The sequence below is a fragment of the Syngnathus leptorhynchus genome, chromosome 21 (assembly GCF_054491065.1).
Source record: "Syngnathus leptorhynchus isolate UIUO chromosome 21, UIUO_Slep, whole genome shotgun sequence".
NCBI lineage: Eukaryota > Metazoa > Chordata > Actinopteri > Syngnathiformes > Syngnathidae > Syngnathus > Syngnathus leptorhynchus.
Window position 1 is genome coordinate 1,492,650 of NC_141215.1, and position 17,826 is coordinate 1,510,475.

The 17,826-nt window shown below is 41.7% G+C and overlaps 1 protein-coding gene across 1 annotated transcript; it reads right to left on the reverse strand.

The window, feature by feature from the left end:
* Positions 1-2,873: 2,873 nt before the first annotated feature.
* Positions 2,874-14,943, reverse strand: dcn (decorin). The gene is made up of 8 exons (XM_085902433.1): positions 14,779-14,943; positions 8,899-9,137; positions 6,722-6,834; positions 5,903-6,116; positions 5,701-5,814; positions 5,529-5,622; positions 4,948-5,086; positions 2,874-3,864 (listed from the first exon to the last, which is right to left on the reverse strand). Exons 2-8 carry the CDS (start codon positions 9,113-9,115, stop codon positions 3,664-3,666), a joined length of 1,092 nt encoding a protein of 363 aa, XP_085758559.1. The 5' UTR covers positions 9,116-9,137; positions 14,779-14,943; the 3' UTR covers positions 2,874-3,663.
* Positions 14,944-17,826: the final 2,883 nt, after the last annotated feature.

Genomic DNA, 17,826 nt, shown 5'->3' on the forward strand with positions numbered 1-17,826 from the left:
ACAACTAACTTAACTTGGGAGTCTACCCTTGCCCAAGGCAGACAAAGTGGAGAAAAAAAGCGAATGGATTGCGAACTGAAGTAACAATCCTGGGCAGACACTTTATGGTGAAAACTGTCTGATTTTCCTTGGAAATATACAAAAAAAACTTCGTGTGTTTGGTACCAGCTGATGTGATTCGTCCCTTATGGTCAAAAACACTTTCAGTCTTTTTGAAAACCTTTGGCATATGAACAAATGTTCTTTCTTCATAGACTGTAAAAAGGTTGCATTTTTAGCTAATAGTGTTACGTTAATGCTAACCACAGAAAATATCCAAAGGCTAACAGCCAATGCAATACAAAATAAATGGTGTAGCTATTCACATAAATCCATCTCCATTATTACCGTATTGGCCCGAATATAAGACGAGATTTTTTTTGCATTGAAATAAAACTGAAATAGTATATTCGGGGTCTAGACATTACACCCATTTTCACTTGTGCGCAGCGGTAAGTTAAAGGTTGCTAGTATCGACTGAGTATGTTGCTGTGATCGTGTGCGTCTTTTACACAAAGTGAGTATATACATTTCATTGTTGCTACTGTGCACTGTTGTGCCATTTGTCCGATCGCTGTTTGCTTCGTGCGCACGCCGTTTGATTGACAGCTGCGGCCTTTAAGTTTGCCTCGCATCGTACGAGTGGCCGTTACGCAGCGGCACGGCGACTAACGATCGCCAACAAATGTATTTTGTTGTCTCGATTGATGACTTATGTTTGGTGTGTTGCCGAGAGTATTTCATTTGCCAATAATTCAGTAAAGCAATCAAAACTGAACCACGGCTTTCCTCCTGTGTCCTGTGTTTTTCCTGATTCAGATTTGTTTCAAGACTACAGTTGGACTTCACGTTGATGGTTATTGCAGTTATTGCAATTTTGTTGTTTTATCACAATAGATTGGTTTATTTACATTTCAAAAACCAGAAGCCATTCATTTACCAATGTGATTCAACTTTGGTTTGCATATTTAAATGTTCAGGTATTAAGATGTGATAGACAGTTTTTGCACAATTTGAATGAGGCAAAATAACATGCTTTTTCTCTCAAATATATTAGTATAATCATTTGTTTCAGATGTAATTATTTTCTGTGTAAAAATTAAATTTGGGGTGTTCAAAGTCGTTTTTCAAACTTGAGTCTTGAAAAAGAAGGGGGGTCGTCTTATAATTGGGGTCGTCTTATATTCGGGCCAATCTGATTATTTCATTTCTGTGTGTGCGTTAGACCTAGCAATAATAAGATTCATTTTATGCAAATTTGTTTTATTGTTGTAACACTGGGCAAAGAATGCTTCCCAGACCTAACCGGCATGCTCACTGAGTGAATAAGTGCACAGAAACGCTCCAATGGGACGGACATGCTCTGATGGAGCTGTTCACAGAGCCAAGCACACGCAGCATTAGCAAACACGGATATTCTGGGACGCCTTGGCACTGATACACTGAGTCCTCTAATAAACTCTCAGACAAGCAGCCAGACGCCACCTTCTGTCCCTGCCGTGCGGCCATGTGGTCACTGCAAAGCCCTCGTGGGGCCACATGTGCTGCACAAGCCCAGAAGAGAACCTCCACTAGTGATAAGAGGGGTTGGTTTAGATCATTCTAATGGGATTTGGTGTCAGATGAAAGATTTTAACAATCAAACGCCATGAATCAGTGACGCATCTGCTGGAGTTCAGATTACGTTTGAAACTGTCTGCGAGGATTGCGATTGAGCGTGTGACCAAAACAAATGGAAAAATGATTACCACCCCTCACCCGCCTTTAGTCTGCATGACACGTGAATGAAAGTGACTTTAGAGCCACATGCTGAATTATGGGTAATGAGCCTTGCGGAGGCAATTAGGCTTACAGGATTTGACGACAGACAAATTGAGTGTGTGTTTTTGTGTAGGCATTTGTGTGCGAGTCAGAGAATAGCAGCAATGTTCCTAACTTCCACATGGGGGCAACAGACTGATGCATGATAAAATCTAGTCCACACCAAAATATTCACCATCCCCATTATCTTCTGTGGTTTCTGTCAGGCTTCATTGAGTTTTACATAAAATTGTCAATACTCGTTACTTATTTTTTTAATGATACAGAAAACGTGCGTCACACAATGTGAATATTTGTTTGGTATCAACAAAAAGGCCAAAGGAGTCAATAGTGACAAATGCCATCTGGTGGCTGAGATTCACTATGTGGACTGTCATTTCTGGTTTGGTTTCTTGTAAACCATCTCGAGCTGGTTTGATTCCACGCTTTGACATGGAAACCAACATAACGACAATGTAAATATCTGAAATGGACTCCGCTCCCCCCCCTGGCAACCCTTTCACCTTGTCATCGTCACCATCAGAAAGCACTTCTTGGTTTTCTACCATCTCTAGATGGAGCCACCATTCCAGGCTTGGTCCTCAAGTTGAAGTCCTGGAAAAAGGTACGTTTGATCCCAGCAGCCCGTTTTTCAGGGCTACTGTTTTCACAGATGTTGCGGCAGAAGATCGATGTCGGTTTTCAACCGCAAAGGGCTTATTTGAAGCTAAACGCTTTGTCTCACCCACTGCGTCCCGCTCCATTTCATTAACGTAAATATTCCCACAGTCTCTCGAGAGCTCTATATCACAGAGGCCGAATGTGCTCCTTGTGTCAATATTTTTTTGTCTCGGACCATAAAAGTGGTCACGTAAAGTTAGGCGCTGCAAAGGTGGCGTTTCCTGCTCGCTAGTGGACCAGGATGTGGTATCATTCTGGAGTCCTTTTCTACGACCAACTTACCTCTTGGCTTTGTTTCCCAGGAAGTGTTTGATGACAATGCACAGTTTGTGTCATTACAACCATCGCAAAGGTTTTCCATGAGTATTTTTATTCTTTCAGGACACCTTTAGCGGGAGCTCCCTGCTCTGGAGATGTTGCTGATATATTAATTAAAAGCTTAAGCTATGATAAGTGCTTGTGCCTTTTGTATGCCATGAGAGGTTTTATACAGTATTTATATACAGTGTCTATACATACATTTCCACACCAACTTAGGGGTGTTGCGGTGCACCCTCTTCTTGAAACAAACAAAGTAGGGGAAAGCAAATTAGGAGGTGAATCCAGAATAAAAGCATGCATATAAATTTTTGGGCATGACATTTAAAACATATATGGTTTATTCTAAATTTCGAAAAGGAATCTTATTTCTCACTGGACAGCAAAAACATAAAAGGAGAGACGAGTTTTGAGCGTAAGGAAGTGATGGAAGTCACGCTTTCTTCAACACAGAAATGACTGAAAACTTACTCGGCTTTGCCGCCTGTTCCACAGGCCTCGTCTACAAAAAAAAAATTAATAACTGTCCCGTAGGATGCACGTGACTATGCTACAGTATGTGTGTGAGAATATAATGCAGCTCTGCAGTGTGTGTTTTCTGCAAACCATTTTTACTGCCAACTGAAGCTGAGCTGATTAACGGTAAAATAAAAACAACAATGTAATAGAACAAAAAATGTGCTTGAGGTCCATGATCACCATCAGGAGGGAGTTGGGTCAGAGTGATGACACACACACACTTTCATACGCTCATTTACAAATGCACACTTCCTCTGTGGTAGTTGTGGTGGTGAAGAATAGCGAGTGTTGGGGACAGAGCCCTCTCTACTTCTTCCTGTAGTTGCCCAGCTGGATGGCGGAGCGGTCAAAGACACAACGGAAGGTGATGGGCTGCACTTCCCAGTAGGGAACAGGATTGCTGAAGAGGCTGATGCCCGAGTACATGGCCTTCTTTGTATTGAAGCCGGGAGGGCAGAAATCCTCTACTCCCACCGCACCTATCTTGTTGGCATGGAGGTAGACCACCTGCGCGAAGGGAGTGAATTAGGGCTTTCAAATTTAATAATTAATTGTCAAATAATCGATTAGCATATCAATCAACTATTTTAATCATTGAGTAATCATTTAGAATTGTCCATATCCTCGAACAGTAATTATTTATTCACTTTTGTAGTCATTCATGGAAAAAAACTTTTTGTTTTAGTTAAAACATGACATTTCTAAATGTCTGCTTTTACTTCTCTAAACAATAACCGCACCAGTAACTGAATTAGTTTGCTGCGTACAAGATAATTTATTTTCTTTGGTATGTTTAATGATTATTTAGTTGCTTTTATTGATAAACAATACCTAATAAACAATAGTAAATGGGAAATTTGTTTTGTAATACACTGGAGCAAAATAAAAAACATCCGATTAATCAATGCAGTAGTCGATGGCATAATCTATTCTAGAAATATTCGATAGTGACAGCACTCGAGTTAATTAATTACAGTGTACAACCATTGTTTCCAGTCTATAATAATCACTCTAGTTAATCTGATCAGAATGCTACACTGGAAACCAGGTACCGGTTATACATGTAAACTGCCAGGATAGTCAAGAAAACTGAGGCCAAGCAATCCAAATTTGGATTCCCTGAAAAAGAAAATGCTGACCAAGTTTCATGGTGATCAGTCAAGTTGTTTTTGCCAAATCCTGACAACTCCGAAATCTTGCTGTATGAGCACATAACTCAATTAAAACTCACAGAGGTATTGAGACCCGCACAATTATATAACAATAGTAAAATATAATGAGCAATCTCACAAAGTGGATGGTTGCGAAATATTCCGACTCATTTCCAATGAATCCCACAAAGAAACAGTTTCTCACGAGAGCCAGCCTTTTGGGGTCTCGCAAATTCTTGCGCAAATGGGGTGAAACATGCTATGATTGTCTTTTCAGAACATGAAACTTTTAAAAGAGAAACAACACATTTGAAAAAACGTTAACGGTCCTAACTGAATCCGTGTGACGATGGTTTGCGGTGCAGCTTTGATCAGAACAAACAAGCCATGTGTAGTTGCTAATTAGCTGGAACCCAATCATACTAATCACGAGTCTAACCTTGATGTATTTGTGGTCGGGCAGGCCGGGGGGCACAGCGGTCAGGGCGTTGTTGTCGAGATGGAGCTCCTGCAGGTGGGGGACGTTCACAAAGGTGCCGTTCTCCACCAAGCTGATCTCATTATGGCTCAGACCCAGCCTGTTGGGAACAAGTGACATCAGCACTTATCTTATTGTATTACTATCGTACAGAAGTAGTAGCCAGTGAGATTAGAATATGGAAACAGTCTTCTTGCACCTGTCGTTGTCCCATTCCAATTTAAGTATGACAAAATGGAAAGTGAAACACATTCTACTGGTGCTGAATCAAAGCTCTCTTTGTTCTTTCCCAATTTTCCACAGGCTATTTTATGTCCGAACCAGTCATTTCGACAATCCCACAACTATCGTTTGCTTTGCCAAATTGTATCCAAGGAGATGAAGAGATTTGAAAAGGATGAGAAATCCAAATCTATTGTAACAAAAGTGTCAATCTTGAAGGAAGTGAGGCCCAAATATAGACTATAAACTAAAAAGAAAGTCCATCCATTCTGGCAGACCGGATTGATGTTTAAACGAGAGAAACAAAAATGTTTTAATACTTGGCCAGCTGCTTGAGTCCCTTCAAACTCTCAGCGGTGAGCTTGGAAATTTTGTTTCCATCCAGGTGAAGTTCCGAGAGTGAGCTCGGCAAACCTTTGCGGAAAAAACAACAACACCGTGGAGACATAATTGCTGAAGCTGAAAAAAAATCGTGTTAAATCAACAGAGTACCTTTGGGCATCTCCGTAATCTCAGTGTCCGCAATGCGAATATAGGAGACTCTCTTGAGATCAGCGAAAGCACCGGACTCGATCCCTGGGCTCTTCAGCGGGTTGGATCCCAGCTCTGAGATGAGAATTTAATCATGAGAAGTACGCAGACAAGATATATTCTCTGTGGAATACACAACGGACGTTTGCTGAATTTCATTTACCCATGACGATGACCTGGGACATTCCCTGAAAGGAGGCCTTCTTGATCTTGGTGATTTCATTCTCATGGATGCGTAGCTCCTGCAGACTCTTGGGCATGTTAGCTGGTATCTCCTTCAGATTATTCTTGGACAGGTAGAGGCGCTGCAGTTTAGTCAGTGGGTTGAGGGCCTTGGCGTGGATGCTGCTGATCTTATTGTTCACCAAGATCAACGCCTGCGAATGGAAGAAAATTGGAAACTTCAACGAGTGCTCTGTTTCCAATCAGCACAATACTTCTGCATTGTAATTTGGAGCGATGACATAACCAGAGGACATGAATCAAGCCAGACCACAATGTTTTGCCAAGCCTATAACCATGTGTTCACACATCATAAAAAAAATATTTTCCAAGGCAGGTACCGCCCTGCACCATCCGACTCAATGTTTGGTCTTGTAAACACAAAATAAGCAAGTTAAAGTCTTTCCAGAATTCTGACATTTTCTTATTAAGTTTCTCAAAAATATCGTATTCCTCCAAGGTCACTGTAAACATTTCCATGACATACAGGGAGCTTATCAGTCGTCAGCACAAAGGAGGGAGGGGGGGGGGGTTGTCTTCTGCTGTTCCACGCTCGTGTAAACAGACAACAGACGATGTGAGGAATGTGGCACATTCAGACAGGAAAACCAGATCTCAGAAATTGGCACGTGAATTGTTTCTGTGCACCTGGCGGCTGAGGGAGTGGTAGTATTAGAGGATTCACCACTTTCATTGGAACTGGGGAATTCGTTAGTCGGTAGGCGTATGGAAACCGAAACACAGATCCAAGCTCCCTTACGTGTAGCCCTTTGAGGTTCTTGAAGTCATTCTCCTTAATCTCAGTGATTTTGTTATTCTGCAGGTCGAGAAGGGTGGTGTCGTCTGGGATGTCCTTGGGAACCTCCTTTAGACCTGGAAAAAAAAAAAAATCCGGACACATCAAGTAAAATAACTCAAAATATTACTGCATTTGGATGCTCACCAGGATTCAAAATTCCTACACCCCCCCAATCACTTTTTAGATCAATGTTTCGAGTCCACATAAGGTCCAAAAGGCTCAGTCCCAAGTGACCAAATAACATTCAATGTTCTCCGAGGCACACATGGCAGGAAATGGAACTGGAAAACAAATTTCCTGAGCGACATACCTGCATGCCAATCTCAAGTTTTAGTGTCACAGCGGACGCCTCGCGAAACCGACACCTGCGCTCAAGACGAGAGATGTTTTGAAAGGGAGGCATCTGGCGGTTACAGCGTTTTGCCATCTGTGGCAACACGCAACGGGTTCATTTACATTTGAGGGGTGAATAAACTGTTAATGTTTTCCAGGTCTGGTTTGAGGTTTGAGCTCCTCAGCCCAAACTGATTTATTTCACATTAAACTTAAAAAATATATTGTCGTAAAAGAAAAGGTGTGGCCCAACTGGATATAGTAAACTTTACGCAACACTTGAAATCTAGCGGCCAATTATTGTGTCGAGTATGACAAATCAGTAGGCGATTGACGTCCAGGAAATGGATAAGAGAAGTACCGTAAGACTCGCCCCCATAGTTTTCCATCACCATGAATCACACTTGATAGCGAAGCCATGTTTGAATCACTTCCAATACGCAGATTTCCTCACCAAGTCTGTGACAGTGGATCACGACAATGTGCAGTTTCTGATTGATGACTATTTAGTCGGGTACAAAATGTGCACTCAGCAAATAATGGCTCTGGATTGTTTGACATTAAACAATTAAATCCAGGTCAAGAAAGTTGAAACCCTGTCAAAGTTTAGTTTTTGCCACAGGTGCTTCTAACCAACCCAGGTGGGAGGCAAACTAGCTCCTGGGAGTTAGTTTGTTTACCTACCAGAAAGCATGCGAGCTCCTGTGTGTTAGCCTGTTTACCTGCCCGTTGATTAGAAGTACTAGTGGCTAAAGCTAAACTGGCAGGGTTTCTGGACCTGGATTTAACACCTTTGCGTTAGAGGCGGCTCAGTACTCGCATTCCGTCCTAAAGACTTGTAAAAAACAAAAAACAAAAAAAAAAAAACACACAAAGAGAATGAAAAAATAAGAATGTATAGTTTGCAAATTGAGTAATTTCCTTGTCAAGATAGTGACAAGATTTGGAATTTGTCAATCAGAAAATGTTTCACAGGGATGGGTTGAATGTAGAGTGAAAATCTTTCCACAGCATGTACGAGACAACATAAAGACCTTTAACTCGAGTGACCGCCCCCAAGGAAAACCACTTGCGTCATTCCACTAATTTGGTCATAATTAAAGTCACCTGTCATTCTCGTGTTTGGTGTACCACTTTTAACAGTCACATGTTTCTAATCAACGTACACGGACGAAACCTCCTGGTGGCTCTCCACTTCTTGTTATTCCCATCGCCACGACGACAACCACAGTGTTTTCCTAACCCTTGCTAAGTGTCATTTGAACCCAACTGGGTACTGCTACCGTGGACTTCATATGTAATGTTTATGTTGAGTATGTCGGTCGCCTGCGTGACTTTAAAGAATCCAGCCATGGAGTTTTGTCTCCAGGGAGTACTGATACAATGGAACGCTGTTTGCCCATTATCAGAACATCTCGGTAAAGATAGTTGTTCTGCACTTGGTGTTTTACAATCACCCACCCAAGTTTTTCCATGACTCTTCGCTTTACCCTGAAAGCGGAAGGAGCGCTTTTTCTTGTATATGCTGTACGTCAGCTTCAACAAACATGGAAGATAACGTTGGGGTAAACTGTTGTGACTGTGGAATGTGAATGTGGTCTTTAAGTGGTCTCTTAGTAGAACATTTAGACTTCATTAACATTGGATTGTTCATCTATTTCCAGGACTATCAATAACGCAATTTCCTCTCATCGGATTTAGACTGTGAAATGCTGCTGTTTCAGAACTGAAAATCCCTTGCGGTGTCGGGTGGATGGATCAATAACCCCAACACCAGGAAATTTTACCCAACCTAGTGGTCTTACCGAGGTCGGAACACTGGATCACACGCAGGTGGCACTGGCAGCGGAATGGGCACTTTGGTCCTGATAGTGTCATCTGGGTTTCTTCCACCTCTGTGAACGGCTCGGTCAAACCGGAGCCGGGTTCATCCTCCATCATGAAGTCTAGGAAGCCAGATTGGCGGAAGGGAAGCGCCCAACAGGCGGTGACCAAGAGTAGGGAGAGACAGGCTGACCTCATGGTGCTGCTCGTGGAGTGGAACCTGCAGAAAAAGGGACAAATGTCAATGGATTTCTTCACCTTGGAAATGAAATTGGATTATACTGTAGTTGTCCAGTAAATATAAAAGGTGAAGGGAGGTGATGATGGTGATGTTGAAGGTTAAAGGTGACAGGTACTGTTTGAAGGCCATAGCGGGTTAAAAGCTTGGCTGTCATAGGACATACACGACCTGCTTGTCACTCGAGGAGCAGACAAGATGTGTCATGAAGACTTTTTGTCATTGTGATGGAAATGATTTCGACTGAAGATTCTTTGTCTACTGTTTATTTGTGATGTCATTCATTCTATTCATTTTTATACAAGACAATTAAATACGGTTTTCAAGATGTGGGGTGCGAACCGATTCAAGGACAGTGTGTCGAATGATTCGATTCAGTAAACATGACATATATGAGTCATAAGAAGTTGATTCATTTATTCAGCACAGTAGTTGTGATGTCCATTGAGGTATTTATATGGAGCTTTTTCATTCTGTTTAGGCATTCGGTTTCATTCAAAGCAGAATACATGTGAACCCGGTAAGTGATAAAAAATTCCAATACATGCATAAGCAAAGTTTGTTAAATGCTTTCCAGTCAATATGATGTGATGTGCAGCATTAAGACATTTTTGGTGATCTTATATAGCTTTGATGTGATGAATATGACCCCAGGGGGATTATAACATGATTTATGAATATGACATAATGAATCATATTGCAGTAAAAAATGACATGATGAATTGTAATACTTTCATAATTAAAAATGTTACATATAGTAAGACTTTCTGGTATATTTTGTGCAATACTTCGATTTTCACCAACAATCAATAATGCATAGTTATGTCATAATTGGCTTATCTAAAATTGTAACAATTCATACAATAATACAACTGATGAGGTCATAAAAATGTGAACTCAATTGCTGCCATTTTTTTACAATTTTCCTGTTTCCAACCCCAACACACACTCGCTGACCTTTCGCAACGCAGTGACCCTGCCAGTCTTCCTTCCATGCTTTGTAGCCTCTGTAAGCTCCCTAATGAAAGGGCACACATGAGCCACATGCGGCTAACAAATGATTTGGCGCAACTGTTTGGAAATCGAAAGCGGGACGCAGAAACCGACGCGTTTGCCACCGATTGACTGTTTATGCGCTCGTATAATCCGACGGCATCTTTACGGCGGGTGAAAGTGTGAATTTTGTCAATTCGAGACCAGGTTACGTGGGGCCGCAGGGATGACCGTTTGACCCGAGCCATAATGATAACCTTCGTCCAGCAAAAAATGCCGCAATCCCGGTCTCCAACCACTTCCATGAAACTGTAAAGGACCAGCATTAGATTAGTAATATTTTTAAAGAAAAAGCCACATCGGTTTAAATTGCTTTGCTTGTTTTCTAATGTTAGTTGAAACAAAGGCTACTTGTTTGTGCTTCAAGAGATCCAGAGTACATGTTGTTCCACTTTCCTCACAGGCTGAGTCATCTTGGCCATGTCAAGTGGTCTTATCTCAAAAGAAGCACATATTCAGCAGAAAAACGAAAGACATCTTGTCTGCACACATGGTGGGCCAAGTTCTCTACAAATGCCTTTAGGTTGTTTGTTTAGGGTGAGGTACTTCATTGGAAATGTTCATTGTTGGGATTGGACGCACATCTGGCAGCACGCAACGACCCCGAGGATTTCTGCCGATGCACGTGGAATAACAGCTTTCACCGTTAATTAGTCAACCGTGTCTATCGCTTCTGACCCGTGACGTCCGCGCACACCCGTCCACCATTTTGTCCCCGTATAGTTTTCGTCACCCTTCTGCCAGACAACCAGTTTTCCATTGCAGCTAATCCCGACTGTAAAACAAGAGTGCTGCAGGATCTGACACTTGGTTCGTTGATCTTTTTAGGCCACGCACCATCTCCCCCAAAAATTCACAGAGCTATTTTGTTTGATGTTTCTATTTGATTTGATAAAACATGGAGTCTTTTTCAGCAGAGGAGTGTGGGGTGCGTCAATTGTCAGAATGTTGGTCAAAATGTGCTCTTTACATTTTCATTGATCTCAAGTTCAACTAGCTTTTTCAAATCATGCTTTTTTTGTGCGTGTGGGATGGGGCAACCAAGTTCAAAAACAGAAATGGTGCATCCCCTCCCAAGAAAATCTAACAGCGTGAAAAGGGTTGCTTAACAATTTTATTCATATAAAACATTGTTTAGTTTGTTTCAATTGTACTTGTTTTGCTTTTATGAAATGATAATATTTGAACGTGCACCTCCGCACCCCTGATTCTCCCAAAAACTATCATCATTGGCAGTAGCTCAGTTTATTTAGGTTTGTGTGGCTAGACATGAGGCCTTTATTGAGTTAATGGCTTCGTAACTCCACATGCTGCAGGTGTTATAATTTGATACCCCCCACCCCATAAACATTTCTTAAAAAATGAGGGTGGGGGGTGCACCAATTCGGTCACGATTTTGAAGCGAGTACTTAACACTCCCAATCATATAGAGGTTTTAAACGATTGTTTGTGGTTATGCTGATAAATATCTGGCGCCATCTAATATAATAACAGAGAAGGCGCACCACCTCGTAAAACTTATCATGTTTGATTATGGAAACAAAACAGAGATGAATTTACTAAAAATTGTATTTTTCATCTGATGCACCCACCTAGAATGTGTGCACCCACCCCCAAGGATTACAGTCTGGGAATCCCATTTTTTAGGTCCGCCGCCTTTATGTGTTCCAAATTGTACTGTGTGATGGTGGTGCACCGGATTACAAAGTGTAACTGCGGACACACATTTCCATGGTGGGTTTTTTTTCCTACAAGTAATCCTGCAAAAAAATAGAGAGGGGTACGCCATCTCTGTCAGGATGGCTTCAAATGTATCAAAACAGGCTGTCAGGAGTCATAATATCGCAATGTTACACTTTGTGAAGCAGCATGTGGCTTATCATTATTTTTTAGCGTCACTCCATCTTTACGTTAAATGCTACCATGATACTCAGCAGACCTTGAATGCTGCATTTTCCATTTGCACTGTATAATGTGTCCCCTTTCTTGCCTTGAATGAGCTAGAACAACATGAAACGACCTGCTAGGTCCGCGACTGCTCAGTCTTGTGGAGAATCCGCTGATAGCAGGACACGTCTCAAAACGTGCCGCAACATGCCTCCACCCCAAACACTTCTTATCGGGACCTCAAAGAAAAATGTTGTTTTCTCCCCTGCTTTAAAAAAAAAACTGTTTATGTTTTGTCTCTCAGCCAGTGAGCAAGGATATTTTCACAGAGATGATTGCTGATCATTTTTCACGGCATTCCTTTTTAAATAGGGTCTATCCCAAATAGGACATATCCCAGCTGTGGCTTTATGTGTGTGTGTGTGTGTGTGTGTGTGTGTGTGTGTGTGTGTGTGTGTGTGTGTGTGTGTGTGTGTGTGTGTGTGTGTGTGTGTGTGTGTGTGTGTGTGTGTGTGTGTGTGTGTGGCAGGTACTGCAGGGACTTACCATTGGGAGGATTTAGCTTTTTTTTAAACATGCTTTTTGTTTGAGTCATCACAAGTTCTAAAATGTCCACCTAATCTTTCAAGTGGTTCGCTATTAGCTAAGCCCAAACCATACTGTGTTATGCACCCCCTTAAAAAACTGGCACTGCCCCTCAAACCTATATGTAACTAAAAAAAAAAAAAAATCCAACAACCAGTTTAAAAGCATCGTGAAATATTTTTTTTCTCGCTTAAAAAACATTATACTACATTATTTGATATATATCCAACACAAAGTACATACAGAGCCAGTATCGGCGATACTGGTACCAATATTGATTGTCTTGATACTCAATGTCGACTTTTGTCTTCAGGGTGCTTCTGAGGTATTAAAACAATTATATTGATTCAATCCTGAGTACATAAAAGACGATTAAGGGGTGATAAAACCAAGCCATTCGTTATCTTAAGGATACTGCATGATTTGGTATGGTTACCATAAGAAGTAAATGCCAATATTCTTTTGAATAAATAAGGTCAACACACCATCAATTGGTGAAATCAAAGTGAATTTCAACTGGTATCGATCAATACCGATGTTCAGGTACCTGGAGTGGTGATATTTCTGAATTTGGCATCTATATTGGAAATTATCTATATGTTCTACATAATTGATATTTTAACGTGACCAACAAACTGAGGCGTCCTTCAAGTCAGTCCCATCCCCCCTTCATGGCAGAAAATGTGGCCCCAGCACTCCTAATGAATCCCAGACAGGAAGCAGAGCTGGCTCACGTGATTTTCCCCTTCATTCACTTTTGTGTCATTTTCCCAGTTTACATTCGACTTTTGACTAGACTGAAGGAGGCCATTCTGTCCCTGCTGTCCCTGCCATTCTGTCCCTTTTATCCCCCACTTTCAAGCCCCAAGCCTCCTCATTCTCCTCCCACATGGTTGTGATGAAAGTTTCTGGAAATGTTCTCGACGACGGATTTCTGACTTATCGGGGGGATTTGACAAGAGAGAACATGTGCAAACACTCAAGAATGGTGAAACAAGACTCCGCTTATAGGACAATAGATCGAACCATTATTAGGATTTTTTTTCGACCAGGTTTCTGCCCCCACCCAATTCCATCCACCCGTCGCTTTTGGTATGTTCCTCTTCTCTCTTTGATCCTCCTAAGCAGAAAGACATGTGCCACTCACATTGTTCTTTAACTTTTGGATTCCAGATGGAAAAGAAGAGCGCAAGATCTCGTCTGCAAAAAAACCTTCCATTCACTCGTCTGCTTTTAATGTTAAACATCTGTTTGGCTCCATGCTGATTGTCTTCCAAGCCCAGATTTTCATCACTTTTGTCTGTTTTTTTTTTTTCCTCCATTGCAGCTGAGTCCTATTAGTTCTTTTGCTGCTGGCAAAGAAGATGTAATGAGTTCGCTGAGCCCTCGCAATGATAGAGGATGGAAGCTGTACAATTACAGAATTAATGGCAGGTACAATTTATTTATTTTTTCTCATCAAAGCCTTTAAACTGGCCCTGGAGCAATTTGGCTTCTACAGAGAAGCAGTGGGTTGGAGGAGCATTTTTTTTTTTTTTTTTTGGACAGATAAAAGGTTTGCTGGTGGAAAAACAAGCCATTATTAATATTAATGGAGTGAATCATCAGTGAGAAATGCTTTTCCTCATTTATGCAGCAAATCCAAACATTTTTCCAACACTAATGACAACAGGCGCCCTTCCCCCGGAGTCCAGTTCTTTCTGTGTAAACACAGAAAAATTGGATTTTCAAGTCGTCGCCACCCAGGAATGCAGGAGGTTCCACACGGGCTCCATCTAAACAATCAATCGGCCAAGTGTCAAAACAGTCCACTTGGCTATGAGAAAGGATGAATTGGATGGAATAATAGGCCAAAAGGGGGGAGAGTGAGGGGCCAGCATCAACAGGCACCTACCACACCCCCTTTACCCGTCAAAAGCGTGCCTGAGTGGAATTTCAAGTGGGATTCAGAAAAGCTTGCAAAGACATAGACGAAAACTCGACATAAAATAACATAATCCAATAAAACTTCCCGATTACTTTTCAACACTTTTCCCCCCCACCCGTCATACGATCCCCATCATTCTCCTTAAAAAGTAAAAAGGATGCCACAACCAACCTGTTACCGGGAGAAGCAGAAGGCAAAGAGCAGAGGCTGGAACTCCCCAAAAAAAAAAAAAATCCAGGCGAGTTTGTTTTTTCGGGGGTGGGGGGGGATGAGACAGCGAAAAAGCGGCTGCTCGGGCCTTTGGGGTAATTGGACTCGGGAGCGCTCGACAGTGGAGATCAAGCAGGTGTGCTCTGTCACAACAAGGGGAGGGGAGAGAGACACGGAGAGAGAGAGAGAGAGGAGAAAGCAAGAAGAGGGGAGGGCAAAGACCCGAAACAATTGGTGGAGGCCGGGCAGTGAAAACAGCTGGAAAGGGAAGACGAAGGAGAGGAAGGAGGGGAAGAAAGGGAGAGTTGAGCAGTGATTCAGCTGGCAGCCACTGAAACATCTGGTAATGATAGGGAGGACTTGAAAAACTCCTTTGCTTCATTCTCATTAACACACTCCTGCCTAATTTATTCCCATTATACAACTTATTTAGAACAACCATCATCAGGGTTACGATCCACAGAAATCAAGAAGGAGATGTCCTGTTCTCCATCTCCAATGACTTGATTCATCAAATACTAGTTTTGTTGGTGTCACTAACAAGACTACCAGCAAAAGAACAACAAAAGCAGCCGAGATTTAAAAAGACGTTTTGGTTACTAGGCAACCTGAGCCACAGCAAGACCACCAACCTGGTTGCTGGTGAGACCAGTAAGACTCGTGTCACCAGATCCTGTCAAGACCCCAACATGCTGGACCTACTGGGTAGCTGTGGCTTAGTTCAAAGAGCGACTTGTTTTTTGCTAGTTTTGCAAGTGACACCCACAAGACTAGAACAAAAAACCAACAAAACTATGCTAGTGGGGGTTTTTTTTCAACAGGGTTGGTACCATCTTCTAGAACTCAAAATTTAGCCCCCGAAGCCAGTTTCACATAATTTGAAATTTGGCAGCTGTGTCTATCATGAGTAGACCCACAAAAAAAATCCACAAGTAGCAATGCTTGAAATGGCGCAAGAAGTCTTTTAAACAGCCACTTCAGCTCAGCAGCACATACTAGTCTTTTTTTTTATTCAGCCCTTAAAGCCAGTAACACATAGTAATGTGAAATTACTGTACTGATCATAAAAAGGTCTCGATAAGTCATAAGCGAAAACACACAAGAAGTCTCCCATTTTGGCTACAGCGACTATTTTAGGATCTTTTTGTCATTTCTGGGAGTCTTCAAAAGTGGATTCCAAGGCTTAACAGCATCAGATATACACGCGTGCACACAGACACACAGACACAAGGCAAAGGGCAGACCACACACACATCGTAGTCCCAAATGTGTTGAAAGGATCCATCTTTGTTCATTTGACACGAGACAATAACTGAATCAAAGCCCAGTTCGTCGCCTGGGGCTGAATTTTTAGCTTTAAAGTTCAGTTTGAGCCCACTGGTGGAAGGAAATGAAGTATTGGAACAAGATTGTTTGAGAAATAATAATATCAAGTAAGGAAGGTTTTGTTTTTATCTGTCAATCCGTGGCACATAACGGAAGGTGGATCAGACAATGATGAGGGAATGCTTTTTGTCGTTGTTATTTTTTCTTCTGTCTAATATGTTTAGAGTGCTTTTGTTGGCCATACTGCCCTGACTATAAAGTATACGGGAGATTGTTTCCACATGTAGGACATAACCAGGCTTTCGCCAAATTCACGATAAATTTAACCCACAAAGCGAGTTTCACTTAGCGACATGACTTTTGGTAAACACCCCACAAAAAATCTAGAGAGCCAAGGCCTGAAAAGACAAAGGAAGGCTTCCATTTTGGATTGCAGTTGCCATTTTGACTCAGGGGTACCCTTGAGAATACAGTGATCCCTCGCTACTTCCCGTTTCGTTTATCGCGGCTTCACTACATCGCGGGTTTTTGTTCCAAATAAAAAAAAAAACATTTAAAAGTCAAAATAAAACTTCTAAATTGAGTAAACGTGTCTAACCTTTAGGACAATGTAGTATTGCTCCAAATGTTCGTTTACATTCCTTTAGAAGTCCGTTTTCGCGTGTTAGCGCGATCGCGAATTAGCATCTTTCCGCTAACTCGGTAGCCTGCCTTGTACTTCTTGCTTTGGCCTGGACATCCACTTTTTGATTTCCATATTATGTATTTTATGTCCCCTCTTTGCATCCATTGCAGCCTGGTGATCCTGAAAGGGGGTTCCTTCCATCTGTGGTCCCTTCTCAAGGTTTCTCATTTTTCCCCTGGTAGTTTTTTTGTTTTTGTTTTTCCTTGCCCTTTTGGGAGTTCAAGATCAGGGGATGCTTTGAGAATAATTGTCAATTGTTTGTCTATGTGAAGCCCTTTGAGACTGCTTGTGATTTAGGGCTATACAAATAAACTTGACTTGACTTGTTGGTGACCGTACTTGGCGGATTTCTCTTATCGCGGGTGTTTTTTGGAACCGATAAACGAGGGATTACTATATTTTTAAATTCATCTCCTAATCAGCTTCACTGAGCAACCTGAAATTTGGTGGACATTTGACCAACACAAAATTCTGAAGAATGCCACGCCCACAAAAATACAGTAAGTCTGTCATTTGGGTTAGAATCAATCAATTTAATCATTTCCGGGATTTCTGCTAAAACAAATTCCTCTTTTGTTCCATTGCTACAAAATTTGAACCACCTTATATCAAATGGACATGCGTCACAAAATTCTGAATCATTCCAGATTTTGTCATCGAGTGCGGGTGGAGCGTGGCGTCAAAGTTTTGTGACTCACCATAAAAGTACGTCTGCTTCATAAGGTCAGAGTTTGACCAGAGTTTGGATTTCAACCTTGGAAGCAAATTTCACATAACATGATATTCGACCCGTCTCAAAAAAGTCTCAGTAAGCCTACCAATTTGCTTTGAAGCGGCCATTTTAGGCTAGAAAGAAATAAGAAATGGAGGCTATGAGAGCTTATCTGCTCAGAAATGTTTTTCGATTGAGGAGAAAGGTCACCAGAAGCTCAATTTTTCCACAAATCACAGCGGATTTTGTCTTGTATTCGAGCACATAAGCCATATTGATGTGTTGA